This window comes from Lutjanus erythropterus, chromosome 11 (genome assembly GCF_056507025.1).
Source record: "Lutjanus erythropterus isolate fLutEry1 chromosome 11, fLutEry1.hap2, whole genome shotgun sequence".
Taxonomy (NCBI): Eukaryota; Metazoa; Chordata; class Actinopteri; order Lutjaniformes; family Lutjanidae; genus Lutjanus; species Lutjanus erythropterus.
Window position 1 is genome coordinate 32,467,752 of NC_139327.1, and position 23,064 is coordinate 32,490,815.

A 23,064-nucleotide genomic window follows, 5' to 3' on the forward strand; every position below is an offset into this window, starting at 1 on the left:
TCCTTTGTTGTGCTCAATTTATTGATTGATTGATTGACTAATTTAAAGACAAAAATGTTCAAATTTCCACCCAGTGAAGCATTTTTTCAGTAGACACCATAATAATGAATTGGCAGCTGTGTGCACTGTGCGTGACAGTATATCATTCTTTATTTTAAAACTGTAATCCTACAGATAACCTCCATTTTTACTAAATGTAACTGTAACCCGATTAAATCTTTTGTATCTGTAACTGTAATGGAATACAGTTAACTGTTTTACAGTTACCTGATTACACAATCCATGTGAATACATGTAATCTGTTATTCCCCAAGCCTGGCATCACTGAGGTAGAACTCTTGTGATTTTATTCTGACATCAGGGAAACTTTATTTAGTAGATCACATAAAGACGCCATGTCCGTCACACACAAGTTTGCATTAAGTTGATCAAATGAGACTTAAGGTATTTAATTTATTCACATAAACATTGTATTAAATGTAACTCTTGACATTAAACTTAAAATTTCCACATAAATAAAGTAGATGAAGTCAAGGTTTTGGGGTCAATTAATATTTTGGGTGTTGATTAAGGATAATTTCTAAATAAGTTTGGCTTGAACACGTCCTAAAACTCCAATCTGCAACTATTCAATGTTTCTCATTTCCACCTGCTCCGTGCACAAACCTCTTTATCTCTTTATTTGTCTCCTCAGCTGACATTTACAGAAGCCATGAGGAACAAGGCCCGTCTGTCCATCACAGGCAGCGTCGGGGAGAACGGACGGGTGCTGACGCCCGACTGTCCCAAGGCCGTCCACACCGGGCCTCCCCTCCGCCAGAGCTCCGGCCTCGCCCTGGTCTCCTCTGAGCTCCCGTGAAAACCAAAAACCTCTCAAGTGCCTTATTCCAAATAACAAGAAAAAAAAAACAATAACCACACACAAACCGCCCACGAAACAACCAGAAACTCACCACAAACAAACAGGACGATTCCCACGACCCGACGGGTGACCTCCGGTGGGCGAGACGGGACAACACATCCCACTGTGAGAGGTCAGGACGTGTTGTGGCTCGGTGATTTCTCTCCGAAATCTGTGGAAACCAGAGGCAGAACAATCTGGGAATCCACCTTTACCACGCCAGTGATGGAAGAGGAACAGATGGGAGGAAAACGAATAATATCATGATGATATATGATAAAGATGAAGACCAGAAAACTGTAAACTTGAAACTCAAAACTGTGCATTCTTTTTTTTTTGGATTGGAAAAAAAACTGAACCACAATCAAGATTGTTTTTGAAGCTGAACAGTGTTTGAGCTGCGTTCAAGAGACAACAATCTCACCAGATATCAACAAGGGACACTGGGAGGGTTGTAGCTCAGTGCCACGAAGATATGACGACAAATATTTGTACTCATAATAACGAAAATGAAATTTATTGATATTGAATATATGAACAAACATAGGAAACTGTGAAAATAAGTAAATATGTATATTCCGTGAAAAACAAAAAGGAGAATTTAGCTGTACATAGGGACAACATGCTTGCTTTTTAAACAGATGTACATAGCAGATACTGTAGTGGACAGACAGATCTTTTTTTGTAAATCATCTTTAAAGATTTTATTCATCGCAATAATGAAAAAGATGATGCCACTTGAAGGAGGAAGGCTGTGTTAAATTTGTTAAAGGGACAGTTTAACCCAAAAGCAAAAATACATATTTTTCCTCTTACCTGTAAAGCTGTTTATACATGTCGATAGGTTTGGTGTGAGTTGCTGAGTTTTGGAGATATCAACCATAGAGATGTCTGCCTTTTCTAAGCTAAATGGCACTCGGCTTGAAAAAAAGGCATTTTAAAAACTCAACAACAATGCCTCCTTCCAGAAATTATGACCCAGTTTCTCAAAAATCTACCAGAACTTCTTCCTTTCTTTCCAATCAGGGTTTGGTAGGGTTACTTTAAAAAACGTATTCCAATACAGTCACCAATTATCTGTTTAAAAAAAGTAATCAGTATACTAATCCAAGTATTGCAGTATTAAAGTTACTTTTAGTTACTTTTGAATTACGTCAGTACCAAACATGGTGAAATTGTTTAGCCTAATATGAGGTTTTGTTCGTTGTAGGTTTATTAATTGTTTGTTCAGATATTCCTTCATTTGTTAGGTGTGAATGCAAGTTTGGATTAACAATGCTAATTATGCTAATTTAAATGTACCTTTTTAAGAAACTATTTACACTTAAACTTCAAGTAAACACACAGAAGTGTGTTCACCCCATCAGTCAGCAACATCACATCTGACGGTCCCACAATATTTTTCAGTAGTAGTAGTATGAACCCGTTAGCTAACGAATGTGTGTAGCTACTGTTAGGGGTCAATCTGTGTAGCTAACATTAGCGGTTGGTCTCTGTAACTGATGTTAGAGATTGGTCTGTGTAGCTCACGTTAGCAGTTGGTCTGTCTAGCTAACATTAGCAGTTGGTCTGTCTAGCTAACATTAGCAAATGGTCTGTTTAGCTAACATTAGCGGTTGGTCAGTGTAGCTAACGTTAGCGGTTGCTTGGATTGTTCTTGGGCAGCATTTTCACAGCTGAAGGCATAACTGTCACTGCACTGTCATGTTGTTGGAGGGGAATACAGTTACCATTTTTTGCATCCTAATTGTGTAATCCCATTTCATGTAATCTGTTACATATAATCTGTTACTCTCCAGCCCCGTTTGTAATAGAAAAGAAGAAGTTCCTACACGGTCTGTGGATTATGTTGAGTAACCAGGTCATGATTTCTGGAGAAATTGGTTTTGAATTTTATGGCTGATATCTCCAAAACTCTGCAACTGACAACAAAATATCTAAATAGATAAACAGCACTACAGGCCAGGGGAAAAAATATATATTTTTAATTTTGGGGTGAACTGTCCCTTTAATGTGGTGAATCTGTATTATATATGAACATTCAAGCTAAACTCTTAAATGTGAAGGGGTATCAACTGCCCAAATATTCTGATACCTGTAACAAATTCATTAATATATTCAACGATGAATGTTAAAGTAGCTCCACCCCCAATCCTTAAGCCACACCCCTCACTGTGCAGACGTAGACCCAGACAGTCGCTCATGAGTAGAGCTTTATAAATCAAGTTTCTGCAGTCAGAATATAACTATTTTTTTCATTCTTTGATCTATTTTTTGTACTGAGAGATTAAAAAGAAGCCGTCCGTCTCCTGGTTTTAAATGTTGAGTACTACCTGGGTAGATCTTTTAGACCATTCTGTGTGTGGAGAGTCCAAAACGAGGATGCGAAATTGATTAAAAAAAAAAAAAAAAAAGTCATTTCTCTCACTATATGTTATTTGAAGTGTCTATTTCCAGTAAGAAGCCGAGCTGATGAAGCCGTTGTTTGTATGTTGAACAATGATTATAGAGCCCGTCCTTATTCAAACACTGTGGATCCTGCAGCGAGGCTGGACACACTGTAGCAGAAAATGTATTCGCTCCAGTTCTCACTGACTGAAGTGTCCTCGTCTCTTTTTTTTTTTTTGGACAAAACGGAGGGACAATCTGCAATAGGACGCACGAGGCGCCGCATCTTCAGCGACAACCGGCCGACGGTGCTGCCGCCGTCGGTTCTAAATGTTTTCGTTTGTTCCCGGGTCTCATCTGGTCCGTTTTCCTCAAACACACACGCTGCGGCTGGACGGAGGAACCAGCTGAGATGTTTCAGGTCATCTTTTTGTCCTGCCATCCGTCTTTAGAGCTGAAGTGTAGTATGGCGTCTTATTTTGGTTCAATTGTACATCTTTATTTTGATCTTTTTTAAGTAAAAACAAATTTCAAATTGCACTGTGCTGTGTTGTTATTTAATGCAGAGGTAAAAGAGAAGCATGCTTGATGTTTGTGTTCATTCCCTGCTCGCAAAATATGTCAACTAACTGTTGGGAAACTTCTCAGGGTTGGGTCAGATTACTTTGAAATGTTACTGATTACAAATTACATGGCAGTGTTTTATGAACAGTAACATAATCCATTGCATTACAAAAATTTAATATAATCTGAATACTTTTGGATTACTTCAAACTCAAATGTGTCTTATGTTGTCTCCTCAGCAAATGTTGGATCAATCAAATAAACTCAAAGTTTCAGGAATAGCTCGGCGAGATAATGTTCTGATGTGATGCCTTAGGTGAGACTGTTTTTATGTACGTTCCTCAGTGACGTGAACAATAAATACAACACCGTGACACTAAATTTCATGCTTCAGGAGTAGTCCTGCTGCTCGTGTGGGCGCCTCACGAGCTTGTGTGCACAGCTCAAACCCAGCTTGTCATATTTTCTCCCCAAAAATGTAAAGAAAAGCATCAGCAAACCTGAACTTGACTTTCCCCACAAACGGCGTCAAGAGTTTGAGGGTTCAGAAACAGCCGTGATCTGACAGTTTTCCGCAGTGTCAGGTACAGCTCAGTGAGATTAGGCAGATCTGTCAGCGGAAAAGAAACAGTTCCTTAAGTCAAACTGATCCTGTCATTTGGACTACTGTGAGACACTCAAAAGCAATTAAAGATGTACCGTACAGACTGGTGTTACACGGTCATTGATCTTAATTAGGCAATGATGTCACATACTAGCTGAAACTATATATAATAGTAAAAGTAAAATATTAATGTGAGTAGATCAACAATGAGCACATAATATCTGACCAGACAAGTGGCTCAGCAGGACAGCTTGATACCTGAAAGACTGAAGGAAAAAGCTCAAATCTGTTTCCCTGCTAAGGTGACATCATAAGTTATTGGCACATGTGATTCATCCAACATGTCAAAGCTACTCAGGACTTTCCCACGACCTTTCCTATCTCTCCAGAAATTCAGGAGGGAACACAGACCCATCCCTTATTATCCCTTACTGAACTACCAAACTGTGGATTAGACAGTTAAAAATGGCTCCACTTTGAGCAGCTACAAGAGAAAATTAATGCCTGTCACATGAAATTCTTTTGGTATTTAAAGTATATTTTGATACTAATGCTTTGGTACTTTTACTTAAGTAGGATTCTGAATGCAACACTTTTATTTGTAATGTTTCTATACTTATATATTTTTTATATTGTGGTACTGTTACTTCTTCCACCACTGCCAATAAAAGCCTTACAGCTTAAAAGAAATATATTTAAAAGAAAAACAAAAAAAAAGGATAAATTCTGATTTACTGCATTCAGTCTCAACAATGGGAACCTTTGATCTGCTGCTGGCCTGCACTGCCCTCTAGTGGTTAAGACTCAGACAAGCAGGGGTGGCAGTAAATTACTATACAAATTACTGTAATTAAGTCATTTTTAAGGTATTTTTGAGTATCTTTTTTCAATACTGTACTTGTACTCTAAGTCAGTATGAATTACATTTTATAATCTACTTAGTTGCTCTTAAAATTAATTCACAAAAGAGTACGCCTACAATTTTAATTAATGTTTAAACCTGTAATCTTCATTCTGATAGCCAATATAGGCTTTTCCTTGGATGTTTTCGGGACAAACGTGGCAAAAACTGGAGAACGTGGCATGCATGGTGTACACAGGGTGCTTAAAAGACAAGAATCAAGAATTGATAGACAATAAAAGAGTCCATAGGGATTTAAATTCTATACCAAGAGGGAACAAGATTGTGAAGAATAATATAATCTTTGGCACATGAATCAACATAAAAACACTCATTTGCAGATTTTTCTCTGCACATTTCACTCTTCTTGCTTCATATTTTTTTTAAATAAAAGAGCACAGAGCCTGATAGAAAAGTGAAGAGAACAATGACAAAGGAAAATAGCTTTCCAGTGTGAGCGATGCACAGGTATCAACAGGTGGGTCAAAATGTTTAACTTTGATATACAATATTAAAAGTCCCATATCATGCAAAATGCACTTTTTCACTGTTTTCCAGTGAAAATGTGTCCACTCCCTCTCTTGCTTGCCCCACCTGTTAGTGAACCGAGGCCAAAACGCCTCCTTCAGTTTTGCCTCCTCCATGTGACGTCAGAGGGGGAGAAGCGTCTCCCCCAGGCAGTTGACACGCCCCCTGCTCCGTGTCTGTGCCGCCCACTGAATCCCTGGGAGTCCACCTGGCGGTCGCCATGTTTTTTCCTCGCTAACGCTGCTCGGCTAAAACATGTCGAAAGTTCGAGCAAAACACACCAACTGTTCTGTTGTTGACTGCAGGAAGGAGTACAAAAGTCTTCATCTATTCTCCTCGTCTGACCCTGAGGATTTATTTTATTTTTGAGAGAAATGTTCCCACAACACTCGGTAAAGTGCATGCTAGCCATTTTACTTGGGTTAGCTTCCGCAACGAGGGTCAGTACGAAGCAGGATTCACTTCAAAACTGAAACCCAAGGATGGATCAGTACCGACTGTCTGTGACCCAACTTCAGCCATGGGAGTGGTGAGTTTTACCACGTTTATGCTGCTTTACTGTGTGTTTAGGTCATATAGCGTTAGCATTCGCGGCTAACATGGGTAGCATTTGTTTGTTTGCTCACACGCTGGAGTGTGTAATGCTGAGGGAGGGAGAGTCAAGATAATCTGTGTGAACATGAAGCCTCACATTAAGCTAATTAAGTAAACAGAATAGTAAATTTGATACCAGTAGCTGTTTTTCATGTGGCTTTTTGTGTGACTTCATGCTGCTAGCTTTCTGCTGTCGGCTCTGTTGTAATGGAGATCTCCTCTCTCCTCTGCCTAGCAATGCTGCGCAATTTAGATTAGCAACAAGATGCTAGTTAAGTGTTTTTTTTAAATACCTGAAATGTGCAGAGACCTGCTGCAAAATCAAGCCGAGAAACTTAGCTATATTCAGACTAAATCGGGCGTTGTGATCAGCGCAGGTATGTGGTTGTTTATTTGTGCTTAGACCGTAATCACTGAAATGATCAGTAAAAATATTTGATTTCACCGGTTCAACGGCTTTCTCGCCAACACCAACACCACCCCCTCCTCTAATCAATGTGAAATAATCAGAGAATATTCCTCTATTCAGTGTTTACATTTCTCCCCCACTGTTTCGCAGGCGTTAAAACACAACAGTATGCTAACAGTAGCCTTGCATTACATTGCAAACAACACAGTGGGGGGTGCAGGACATGCAGGAGGAGGAGAGGGACTCGTCCATAATGATGATTGTTATGCACTGATAACAATACAGTTCATAAAATCATGTAACTACATGGGCTATCAGTTTTTAATTATAAAAAGTGCATTGTAGCAATGACCAGGTCACTCATAGCAGTTTATAGGGGCGCAACGGATCAAAAAAACTCACGGTTCGGATCATATCATGGTTTTGAGTCACGGATCGGATCATTTGTCGGATCAGCAAAAAAGAAAAAAAGTGGTGGGATTAGGGTTAAATTATTTTAAAAATGCGCTTGTCTTTGATCTTTGTCTGTAATTATCACTATAGTTATGTAATGTAATAGTAATGATAATGGTAATAATATTAAAAACTTCAAACTTATACAGTGCTGTACTATGTGCATGTACTATCTGCATTGAGATTTCGGGTATTATAACTCAGGGATAATAAGGCAAAAATATCATATCACGATTTTTTTATTAGAAAATCACGATTTCGATTTTATCATGATCTTACATGTATTTATATTATGTATTATGCTATGTATTTAGATTTACATTTACTGTTTTTACTTTACTTTCTACTTTTTTTTCAAGCACAAAGGTAAAAGTAAAGGTAGTAATATCTGCAAAAACCACAAACAGAAGATGTTACTAACTCTTTTAACTGAAACAGTCACCAGAATGTTTTGTTAACATGTTAAAATCACAACATTTTTCTTCTGGAGCAGGACAGACGCTCCCAGACCCCCAACAGGGGACTGGTTTACCAACATGACACCTTTTTCTCCTCTTATGAGTTTGCAGGTCTGTATTTAGTCATCAAAAAATACCAACAAGAATACCATTAAAGTACAACAACAGCATTAAAAATGTCGATTTTTCAAAAAAGGAAACAATAACGTGCAAGGTTTTTAAATTGTAATTAAGTAAAAACACTAATACCACAATGTAAAAATGCCTAAGTAAAGAATCTGAGTATTTTTTTCATCACAGCAGGTCAGTGATCAGTGTTTCAGTGACTCTCTGTGGATCAGTGAATAGTTTTATTTATGGCAGCCTGCCACATTAAAAACATCGACACCACGACATGATTTTCTATTTTTGGAGCTGCGCACCTTTTTCGGTCGTGTCTAGAAGGTAACTCTTTATTTGCGCAACTCTCGCGAGATTTGTGTCCGTTATTTCTACTAAAATAATCAAACTCACGCGATCTTTCGCAGGTCTAGGGTTCCTTTCTAGACACGACCCTCTGTCTCTGTCAAACTAATGACAGCAGACTGTCTCTAAACAGCACGGTGTTACACTCTGAAGTGTTTCACACAAAGACTTTATTTGTGTGGACATCCAGGTTTGGTTTGTCACCAACTTTGGCATTTTTATGTTTTTTAATCAGTCCGAGAGGACGACGGCATCCGCGATTGATTAGTGATCAGTCTGCCCTCCTCTCCTCCCTCACCTGTTCACTCTGCTGTGAGAAGGTCTGAAAGTTTCTCACAGAGAAACACAGACTCTCCTGTTTTACGTATAGACAATTGTTTAATTTTATAAGAGCATCTGGTTGATGTCGATGTCATTAACCATCACGTTAGTTTCGACTGTTGTAATAAACTCCGTCATTAACAACAGTCTCCTCCACACGCAGCTTCTCTGCAGTTGGTCTGTGCGTTTCCTGATCAGCTAAACCAGCGCCGGAAAGACTAGAAAAGTTGCGCCAGTTAAAATAGAAGCGTCCCGTCAAAATTTAAAATCTCTTAATAGTTTATTGGTTATAGGTCCGGGTCCGTATAGGACGGCGTGTGGGTCCGCCTGTTAGGGACCCCTGAACGATCCATACGATCTCCTCACTTTGGCAGATCGTCTACACGTTCCAATCCTTCACGATCTAATATCGTCATATCGCACACCCCTATTATAACTTATACAAAAGTAACAGTGACAGTAAAATATGATGCTCACATGTGGTCTGCGGATCACATGCATGCCGAACCGTACAGGACACGGATCAACTGCGATCCGTTGCACCCCTAGCACTGTATGATTGCTCATAATGTGTCAGTAGCATGAAAGATGCTTGGTGTTGTTACAATTACAGTAAAATGTATAGGATACTTAATACTTACTGGTTTTGAAATGCCACACTGAAATGCACCCCATTTATCTTTCATTTAGGTTTTGTCAAGAAAACTGGAGATCAGTAAGGAGGACTGTGAGAAGATACAGAAGTGGACGTGGAGCATCAGAAACCACATCTACCGCACTGCAGCCTCATCAACCACCAGGCCAGAGAGAGTGGTGAAATGGACCTTCATCCTGAACCATGTGCAGGACATCCATACACATGAAGACCCCCTTTTCCCCCAGTGCACACAGACTGCCTCAGACGTCAGGTGTGTTACTCATATACAGACCAAAACCTTACTACATCTCCTCTTTTTATAAGTAGTCATCAGAAATATTCTATAAAGATAATCACATTGACTGATTCAGTTAATTAGATTTATAAATTCATCAGACATAGTGTCATTAATAATTTAATATATTGTAAACATTTTTATCCTTTTTTAGCAGCTCCTGCCCTCTACAAGCTGGAGAAGTTGCTGACCAACAAAATGACTGTTGGAAAACTGAGGCCCTCCACCAGGCTTCATCTGTGGAGGTTTTCAACAGCGCCGTCCTTCGTTTTACACCAGAGAACGTTGTTTCAATTTCTTGGAATGCTGTGCAGGTAAATGAAATTGTGGTTACTTTGAACTTGTGAAAATGTGAACAGTTTGTCATTATTTTTACATCTCTGATTTTCTCTGTGCTGCTTTACTTCCAGACTACCTGGCTGCCATGTATTACAATGAAAATGCTGACAAACATCTGGTGGAGACCAACTCTTCAGAGTGCGTTTTCCAAAGGCCATGAGAGGAGGATGCACAACAAAACCAGCGAAGACTGAGCCAACATTTGGTGAGTGTTACATTCTTTTATTTGTCACAGTGCAACAGTAAATACAACATGTACATGACTTGTATTTAGTGTTACAATGCAACAGTAGTTCCAAAAAAAAAAAAAAAGACAAATAATAAATTATATAAATACACATAAACAAAATCTTTGTGTAATATTGTACAGGATATGAGTAAGTTTCGTAAGTGTTACCTTCTTTTATTTTTCACTAAAAACATAAGTTATGTACATGTTGTATTTACTGTTGCACTGTAACAGTTGTTAAAAAAAAACAAAAATAATGAAATAGAAAATAATAAATTAGATAAATATATACACTCATAAACATAAGTTTTAATTAATTCATCCTGAAAGTTTTTTCTTTTACAATACTGACCTGCTCACTGTACATTATCCCACTTAATATACAATGACTTACCATGATAAGTAAATTTGATGCAAAATACTGATTTCAAAATAATTTTACAGCTCATCCAGAGTCTATTTCTATGATCTGTCATGAGCACCTGACAGATTTCAACAAAATATATAAGGCCTATGAAACTCAAACCTGAAAGATATTAGGCAAGCTGTGGTGGATGAGCAGGGAGCTTTACCAAATTTCAAATACATAATATTGGAGATCTGTTACTGGAAAATTGTTGCATGTTATATGGAGACGGAGCACAGTGTAGTTTACAAACACTGCACAGCCTCGACTTCTGAAAACTGATGATGAAAGGGTAATAAATCATGATACTGACAAATTTTATGTATACCAAAACAAGTTCAGCATTATGTAAATAAAACATGGCTACATAAAGGACACAGTTTTGATGGGCATCTCTGCTGAGTATATTGCAAAACAAGAAGATAATTAATTGTCTGCAAGCATCAAAATATGTTACTAATTAGGACACTAAACACCCGTAGCGGTCCTCTGTCCATAGAGAACAAACATGTCTCATTGGAGGTATGACAGTTAACTATATTCAGAGACTACAGTGTCACTTATTCACTAAACTTTCCCTCAATAATGCTACATTTTAGCACTGTACCAACATATACATCAAGTAACTGTGAAATCCCAAGATACACAGAATTGTTGACTTACCATTCAGAAATGTCCTGCTGCATCTGCAGCGTTTGAAGGTCTGCAGGAGCCTCTCTGTCTGGATCAAAATTGGACATTTGAATTCCAGTGATACCAACCACATCTGTGTTAGCATTCAGTGTAAACATAGCAGCACGCCCCGGATGCTTCAAGCCACACCTACCTCCTGAGAGGGGTGCCACGATTTTATAGGTCTCAGAAACTGTTATGTTTTGAGGACCTTTTTCTTAAAACACCATTTGGATCATGCAGTTCAGCACGCCTCTATACGTTGAACGCTAACACAGACGTGGCTGGTACTAGACTTATGACCCAGAATCTGATCCAGAATGAGGCTCCTGCAGATGTTCAAACACTGCGAACGCGGCAGGACGTTTCTGAATGGTAAGTCAACAAGTTAATGTATCTTGGTATGTCACAGTTAGTCAATGTGTATGGTGGTACAGCACTAAAATGTAGCTAATGCTAACTGTACCTCACTCTTTTCTCATTTGTGAATATAGTTAACCATCATGCCTCCAGTGAGACACGTTAGTACTCTGTGGACAAAGGACCTCTACAGGTGTAACATATTTTGATGATTGCTGACAGTAATCAGCAGAGATGCCCATCAAAACAGCATCCTTTATGTAGCTATATTTTATTTACATAATACTGAACTCGTTTTGGTATACATAAAATTTGTCAGTCTGTCAGTATCATGATTTATTATCGTTTTATCATCAGTTTTCAGAAGTTGAGGCTGTGCAGTGGTTTGTAAACTATGCTGTGCTCCGTCTCCACATAACGTGCAACAATTTACCTGTTACAAAGTTCGAAATTTAGTAAAGCTCCCTGCTCATCCACCACAACTTGTTTATTACAGTAGTCATTGTATACTAATGCAGGATCATGTGCAGTGAGCAGGTCAGTATTGTCAAATAAACCTCTTCAGGATGAATTAAGACCCCTCTGCTTTGTGTCACGGTTTATTTCTGAACACTGACAGAAAAGACTTTCACAACACATTGTTACAGTTGTATTTATGAAGACAAATATGCAGTTAGTGTTACATTACTAAACATGAATTCACAACAGCATTTATTGAATCACATATAGATCACAACATAACATGACAAATGATGTATTTATTGTGTAATTGAATTCATATGAACAAAAGGTTTGGCACACCAAGGACTGATGTTTGCAAGACTGCACTGTTAATTGGACATCTTTTCCACTTGTTTCAGGCATCAGCCTATCGGAGCGTTGTGAGCTGGTGCTGGGGCTTCCTCATCGCAGGCTGTCTGGTTCTTCAGATACGCACCATGTTTCCTGTCCCCTAGGGCCGCTATACTGGATTCAGACCTCCGCTTAGTTCAGTGGTGCCCAACCCTGGTCCTCAAGGACCCCTGTCCTGCATGTTTTAGATGTTTCTCTGCTCCAACACACCTGATCCAAATGATCAGGTTGTTGTCAGGCTTCTGCAGAAGCTTGATGATGAGCTGATCATTTGAATCAGGTGTGTTGGAGCAGGGAAACATCTAAAACATGCAGGACGGGTCCTTGAGGACCAGGGTTGGGCACCACTGCCTTAGTTGAACCAGGACACACAGCTGATGACAACCTTCTCCTTGTCTGGCTCCTCATACTGTGCACTCGGGTCCTCTGGAACAGAGATCTTCCTCCACGTATGGTGCAGAGTCCAGAACAACCTTCTCAAAGATGAGGTCCATCAAGTCAGCCACATACCCTGTGCAATATTACAAAGATTTTGTGTGTATTTATATAATTTATTATTTTTCTATTTGTTTTGTTGGAACTTTTACAATGACAGTGTAACAGTAAATACAAGATGTATATGACTTAATTTTAGTGACAAATAAAAGAATGTAACACTCACCAAATAGTGGCTCAGTCTTCGCTGGTTTTGTTGTGCATCCTCCTCTCATGGCCTTTGGGAAATTCACTCTGAAGAGTTGGTCTCCACCAGATGTGATGTGTGGTTTGTCAGCATTTTCATTGTAATACATGGCAGCCAGGTAGTCTGGAAGTAAAACAGTACAGAGAAAATCAAAGATGTAAATAATGGCAAACTGTTCACATTTTCACGAGTTCAAAGTAACCACAATTTCATTTACCTGCACAGCATTCCAAGGAATTGAAACAACGTTCTCTGGTGTAAAACGAAGGACAGCGCTGTTGAAAGCCTCCACAGATGAAGCCTGGTGGAGGGCCTCAGTAACTTCTCCAGCTTCTAGAGGGCAGGAGCTGCTAAAAAAGGATAAAAATGTTTACAATATATTAAATTACTAATGACAGTATGTCTGATGAATTTATAAATCTAATTAACTGAATCAGTCAATGTGATTATCTTTATAGAATATTTCTGATGACTACTTATAGAAAGAGGAGATGTAGTAAGGTTTTTGTCTGTATATGAGTAACACACCTGACGTCTGAAGTAGTCTGTGCACTGGGGTGGAAAGGAGGTCTTCATGTGTATAGATGTCCTGCACATGGTTCAGGATGAAGGTCCATTTCACCACTCTGGCCTGGTGGTTGATGAGGCTGCAGTGTGACATTTTAAAACCAGTAAGTATTAAGTATCCTCTGCATTTTACTGTAATTGTAACATACCAGGTGTTGTTTTTGCTCATAAATGCATAAACACACATACATACCAAGTATTGTTTTTATCCATACATACATACCAAGTGTTGTTTTTTTTACCCATACATACCAAGTGTTATTTTTTCCATGCATACATACATACCAAGTGTTTTTTTTGCCCATACATGCATACCTACATACATACCAAGTGTTGTTTTTGCTGATACATGCATACATACATACCAAGTGTTATTTTTGCCATCCATACATACATACATACCAAGTGTTATTTTTGCCATCCATCCATACATACATACCAAGTGCTTTTTTTGCTGATACATGCATACATACATACAAAGTGTTGTTTTTACCCATACATGCATGCATACATACATACATACCAAGTGTTATTTTTGCCACCGATCCATCCATACATACCAAGTGTTGTTTTTTACCCATACATACACACATACATACATACATACATACTTACATACCAAGTGGTTTTTTTGGTCATACATACATACATACATACATACATACATACCTACCAAGTGTTGTTTTTGCCCATACATACATACCTACATACATACATACCGAGTGTTATTTTTGCCATCCATCCATACATACATACCAAGTGTTTTTTTTTCTGATACATGCATACATACATACATACATACATACATAACAAGTGTTATTTTTGCCATCCATCCATCCATACATACCAAGTGTTGTTTTTGCTGATACATGCATACATACATACATACCAAGTGTTTTTTTTGCTGATACATGCATACATACATATATACATACATACCAAGTGTTATTTTTGCCATCGATCCATACATACATACCAAGTGTTGTTTTTGCTGATACATGCATACATACATACCAAGTGTTGTTTTTTACCCATACATACACACATACATACATACATACATACATACATACATACATACATACATACATACATACATACATACCAAGTGTTTTTTTTGGTCATACATACATACATACCAAGTGTTGTTTTTGGCCATGCATACATACATACATACATACATACATACATACATACATACATACATACCAAGTGTTGTTTTTGCCCATGCATACATACATACATACATACATACATACATACATACATACATACATACCAAGTGTTGTTTTTTACCCATACATACACACATACATACATACATACATACATACATACTTACATACCAAGTGGTTTTTTTGGTCATACATACATACATACATACATACATACATACCAAGTGTTGTTTTTGCCCATGCATACATACATACATACATACATACCAAGTGTTATTTTTGCCATACATACATACCTACATACATACATACCGAGTGTTATTTTTGCCATCCATCCATACATACATACCAAGTGTTTTTTTTTCTGATACATGCATACATACATACATACATACATACATAACAAGTGTTATTTTTGCCATCCATCCATCCATACATACCAAGTGTTGTTTTTGCTGATACATGCATACATACATACCAAGTGTTTTTTTTGCTGATACATGCATACATACATATATACATACATACCAAGTGTTATTTTTTCCATCGATCCATACATACATACCAAGTGTTGTTTTTGCTGATACATGCATACATACATACCAAGTGTTGTTTTTTACCCATACATACACACATACATACATACATACATACATACATACATACATACATACATACATACCAAGTGTTTTTTTTGGTCATACATACATACATACATACATACCAAGTGTTTTTTTTGGTCATACATACATACATACATACATACATACATACATACATACATACATACATACCAAGTGTTGTTTTTGCCCATGCATACATACATACATACATACATACATACATACCAAGTGTTATTTTTGCCATCCATACATACATACATACCAAGTGTTTTTTTTTGCTGATACATGCATACATACATACCAAGTGTTGTTTTTGCCCATACATACATGCATACATACATACATACTTACATACCAAGTGTTATTTTTGCCATACATACATACCTACATACATACATAACAAGTGTTATTTTTGCCATCCATCCATCCATACATACCAAGTGTTGTTTTTGCTGATACATGCATACATACATACCAAGTGGTTTTTTTTGCTGATACATGCATACATACATATATACATACATACCAAGTGTTATTTTTGCCATCGATCCATACATACATACCAAGTGTTGTTTTTGCTGATACATGCATACATACATACCAAGTGTTGTTTTTTACCCATACATACACACATACATACATTCATGAATACATACCAAGTGTTTTTTTTGGTCATACATACATACATACATACATACCAAGTGTTGTTTTTGCTGATACATGCATACATACATACCAAGTGTTATTTTTGCCATCCATACATACATACATACCAAGTGTTATTTTTGCCATCCATCCATACATACATACCAAGTGCTTTTTTTGCTGATACATGCATACATACATACAAAGTGTTGTTTTTACCCATACATGCATGCATACATACATACATACCAAGTGTTATTTTTGCCACCGATCCATCCATACATACCAAGTGTTGTTTTTTACCCATACATACACACATACATACATACATACATACTTACATACCAAGTGGTTTTTTTGGTCATACATACATACATACATACATACATACATACCTACCAAGTGTTGTTTTTGCCCATACATACATACCTACATACATAAATACCGAGTGTTATTTTTGCCATCCATCCATACATACATACCAAGTGTTTTTTTTTCTGATACATGCATACATACATACATACATACATACATAACAAGTGTTATTTTTGCCATCCATCCATCCATACATACCAAGTGTTGTTTTTGCTGATACATGCATACATACATACCAAGTGTTTTTTTTGCTGATACATGCATACATACATATATACATACATACCAAGTGTTATTTTTGCCATCGATCCATACATACATACCAAGTGTTGTTTTTGCTGATACATGCATACATACATACCAAGTGTTGTTTTTTACCCATACATACACACATACATACATACATACATACATACATACATACATACATACATACATACCAAGTGTTTTTTTTGGTCATACATACATACATACCAAGTGTTGTTTTTGGCCATGCATACATACATACATACATACATACATACATACATACATACATACCAAGTGTTGTTTTTGCCCATGCATACATACATACATACATACATACATACATACATACATACATACATACCAAGTGTTGTTTTTTACCCATACATACACACATACATACATACATACATACATACATACTTACATACCAAGTGGTTTTTTTGGTCATACATACATACATACATACATACATACATACCAAGTGTTGTTTTTGCCCATGCATACATACATACATACATACATACCAAGTGTTATTTTTGCCATACATACATACCTACATACATACATACCGAGTGTTATTTTTGCCATCCATCCATACATACATACCAAGTGTTTTTTTTTCTGATACATGCATACATACATACATACATACATAACAAGTGTTATTTTTGCCATCCATCCATCCATACATACCAAGTGTTGTTTTTGCTGATACATGCATACATACATACCAAGTGTTTTTTTTGCTGATACATGCATACATACATATATACATACATACCAAGTGTTATTTTTTCCATCGATCCATACATACATACCAAGTGTTGTTTTTGCTGATACATGCATACATACATACCAAGTGTTGTTTTTTACCCATACATACACACATACATACATACATACATACATACATACATACATACATACATACCAAGTGTTTTTTTTGGTCATACATACATACATACATACATACCAAGTGTTTTTTTTGGTCATACATACATACATACATACATACATACATACATACATACATACATACATACCAAGTGTTGTTTTTGCCCATGCATACATACATACATACATACATACATACATACCAAGTGTTATTTTTGCCATCCATACATACATACATACCAAGTGTTTTTTTTTGCTGATACATGCATACATACATACCAAGTGTTGTTTTTGCCCATACATACATGCATACATACATACATACTTACATACCAAGGGTTATTTTTGCCATACATACATACCTACATACATACATACCGAGTGTTATTTTTGCCATCCATCCATACATACATACCAAGTGTTTTTTTTTCTGATACATGCATACATACATACATACATACATAACAAGTGTTATTTTTGCCATCCATCCATCCATACATACCAAGTGTTGTTTTTGCTGATACATGCATACATACATACCAAGTGGTTTTTTTTTGCTGATACATGCATACATACATATATACATACATACCAAGTGTTATTTTTGCCATCGATCCATACATACATACCAAGTGTTGTTTTTGCTGATACATGCATACATACATACCAAGTGTTGTTTTTTACCCATACATACACACATACATACATTCATGAATACATACCAAGTGTTTTTTTTGGTCATACATACATACATACATACATACCAAGTGTTGTTTTTGGCCATGCATACATACATACATACATACATACCAAGTGTTGTTTTTGCCCATACATACATACATACATACATACATACATACATACATACATACATACATACCAAGTGTTTTTTTTTTTCTGGTACATGCATACATACATACATACATACATACATACATACATACATACATACCAAGTGTTATTTTTGCCATCCATCCATCCATACATACCAAGTGTTGTTTTTGCTGATACATGCATACATACATACCAAGTGTTTTTTTTGCTGATACATGCATACATACATATATACATACATACATACCAAGTGTTATTTTTGCCATCGATCCATCCATACATACCAAGTGTTGTTTTTGCTGATGCATGCATACATACATACCAAGTGTTGTTTTTTACCCATACATACACACACACATACATACATACATACATACATACATACATACATACATACATACATACATACATACATACATACATACATACCAAGTGTTTTTTTTGGTAATACATACATACATACATACCAAGTGTTGTTTTTGCCCATGCATACATACATACATACATACATACATACATACATACATACATACATACATACCAAGTGTTATTTTTGCCATCCATACATACATACATACCAAGTGTTGTTTTTGCTGATACATGCATACATACATACCAAGTGTTTTTTTGGCTGATACATGCATACATACATACATATATACATACATACCAAGTGTTATTTTTTCCATCGATCCATACATACATACCAAGTGTTGTTTTTGCTGATACATGCATACATACATACCAAGTGTTGTTTTTTACCCATACATACACACATACATACATACATACATACATACATACATACATACATGCATACATACCAAGTGTTTTTTTTGGTCATACATACATACATACATACATACATACCAAGTGTTGTTTTTGCCCATGCATACATACATACATACATACATACATACCAAGTGTTGTTTTTGCCCATGCATACATACATACATACATACATACATACATACCAAGTATTATTTTTGCCATCCATACATACATACATACCAAGTGTTTTTTTTGCTGATACATGCATACATACATACCAAGTGTTGTTTTTGCCCATACATACATACATACATACATACTTACATACCGAGTGTTATTTTTGCCATCCATCCATACATACATACCAAGTGTTTTTTTTGCTGATACATGCATACATACATACCAAGTGTTGTTTTTGCCCATACATACATACATACATACATACTTACATACCGAGTGTTATTTTTGCCATCCATCCATCTATACATACCAAGTGTTGTTTTTGCTGATACATGCATACATACATACCAAGTGTTTTTTTTTGCTGTTACATGCATACATACATACCAAGTGTTGTTTTTGCCCATGCATACATACATACATACTTACATACCAAGTGTTATGTTTGCCATACATACATACCTACATACATACATACCGAGTGTTATTTTTGCCATCCATCCATACATACATACCAAGTGTTTTTTTTTCTGATACATGCATACATACATACATACATACATAACAAGTGTTATTTTTGCCATCCATCCATCCATACATACCAAGTGTTGTTTTTGCTGATACATGCATACATACATACAAAGTGTTTTTTTTGCTGATACAGCATACATACATATATACATACATACCAAGTGTTATTTTTACCATCGATCCATACATACATACCAAGTGTTGTTTTTGCTGATACATGCATACATACATACCAAGTGTTGTTTTTTACCCATACATACACACATACATACATACATACATACATGCATACATACCAAGTGTTTTTTTTGGTCATACATACATACATACATACATACATACATACATACATACATACATACCAAGTGTTGTTTTTGCCCATGCATACATACGTACATACATACATACATACATACATACATACATACCAAGTGTTATTTTTGCCATCCATACATACATACATACCAAGTGTTGTTTTTGCCCATGCATACATACATACATACATACATACATACATACATACATACATACATACATACATACATACATACATACCAAGTGTTATTTTTGCCATCCATACATACATACATACCAAGTGCTTTTTTTGCTGATACATGCATACATACATACATACATACATACCAAGTGTTATTTTTGCCATCCATCCATCCATACATACCAAGTGTTGTTTTTGCTGATACATGCATACATACATACAAAGTGTTGTTTTTACCCATACATGCATGCATACATACATACATACATACATACATACATACATACCAAGTGTTATTTTTGCCATCGATCCATACATACATACCAAGTGTTGTTTTTGCCCATGCATACATACGTACATACATACATACATACATACATACATACATACCAAGTGTTATTTTTGCCATCCATACATACATACATACCAAGTGTTGTTTTTGCCCATGCATACATACATACATACATACATACATACATACATACATACATACATACATACATACATACCAAGTGTTATTTTTGCCATCCATACATACATACATACCAAGTGCTTTTTTTGCTGATACATGCATACATACATACATACATACATACCAAGTGTTATTTTTGCCATCCATCCATCCATACATACCAAGTGTTGTTTTTGCTGATACATGCATACATACATACAAAGTGTTGTTTTTACCCATACATGCATGCATACATACATACATACATACATACATACATACATACCAAGTGTTATTTTTGCCATCGATCCATCCATACATACCAAGTGTTGTTTTTTACCCATACATGCACACATACATACATACATACATACATACATGCATACATACCAAGTGTTTTTTTTGCTCATACATACATACATACATACATACATACATACATACATACATACCAAGTGTTGTTTTTGTCCATGCATACATACATACATACATACATACATACATACATACATACATACCAAGTGTTGTTTTTTACCCATACATACACACATACATATATTCATACATACATACATGCATACATACCAAGTGTTTTTTTTGGTCATACATACATACATACATACCAAGTGTTGTTTTTGCCCATGCATACATACATACATACATACATACCAAGTGTTGTTTTTGCCCATGCATACATACATACATACATACATACATACCAAGTGTTATTTTTGCCATCCATACATACATACATACCAAGTGTTTTTTTTTTGCTGTTACATGCATACATACATACCAAGTGTTGTTTTTGCCCATGCATACATACATAAATACTTACATACCAAGTGTTATTTTTGCCATACATACATACCTACATACATACATACCGAGTGTTATTTTTGCCATCCATCCATGCATACATACATACCAAGTGTTTTTTTTTTCTGATACATGCATACATACATACATACATACATACATACATAACAAGTGTTATTTTTGCCATCCATCCATCCATACATACCAAGTGTTGTTTTTGCTGATACATGCATACATACATACCAAGTGTTTTTTTTGCTGATACATGCATACATACATATATACATACATACCAAGTGTTATTTTTTCCATCGATCCATACATACATACCAAGTGTTGTTTTTGCTGATACATGCATACATACATACCAAGTGTTGTTTTTTACCCATACACACACACATACATACATACATACATACATACATACATACATACATACATACATACCAAGTGTTGTTTTTTACCCATACATACACACATACATACATACATACATACATACATACATGCATACATACCAAGTGTTTTTTTTGGTCATACATACATACATACATACCAAGTGTTGTTTTTGCCCATGCATACATACATACATACATACCAAGTGTTGTTTTTGCCCATGCATACATACATACATACATACATACATACATACATACATACATACCAAGTGTTATTTTTGCCATCCATACATACATACATACCAAGTGTTTTTTTTTTGCTGTTACATGCATACATACATACCAAGTGTTGTTTTTGCCCATGCATACATACATACATACTTACATACCAAGTGTTATTTTTGCCATACATACATACCTACATACATACATACCGAGTGTTATTTTTGCCATCCATCCATACATACATACCAAGTGTTGTTTTTTCTGATACATGCATACATACATACATACATACATACATAACAAGTGTTATTTTTGCCATCCATCCATCCATACATACCAAGTGTTGTTTTTGCTGATACATGCATACATACATACCAAGTGTTTTTTTTGCTGATACATGCATACATACATATATACATACATACCAAGTGTTATTTTTTCCATCGATCCATACATACATACCAAGTGTTGTTTTTGCTGATACATGCATACATACATACCAAGTGTTGTTTTTTACCCATACATACACACATACATACATACATACATACATACATACATACATACATACCAAGTGTTGTTTTTGGCCATGCATACATACATACCTACATACATACCAAGTGTTATTTTTGCCATACATACATACATACATACATACATACATACATACATACCAAGTGTTATTTTTGCCATCCATACATACATACCAAGTGTTTTTTTTTTGCTGATACATGCATACATACATACCAAGTGTTGTTTTTGCCCATGCATAC

At 36.1% G+C, this 23,064-nt stretch overlaps 1 protein-coding gene across 2 annotated transcripts in view; it reads left to right on the plus strand.

Moving 5' to 3' along the window:
• gria4b (glutamate receptor, ionotropic, AMPA 4b) overlaps window positions 1-2,310 on the plus strand; it is a 172,371-nt gene extending 170,061 nt beyond the window's left edge. For both annotated transcript variants that reach the window (XM_084729992.1, XM_084729993.1), the window contains exon 16: window positions 695-2,310. In XM_084729992.1, the coding sequence (XP_084586118.1) occupies window positions 695-859 (165 nt within the window). In that variant the 3' untranslated portion in view covers window positions 860-2,310. The remainder of the gene's footprint in view (window positions 1-694) is intronic.
• Window positions 2,311-23,064: the final 20,754 nt, after the last annotated feature.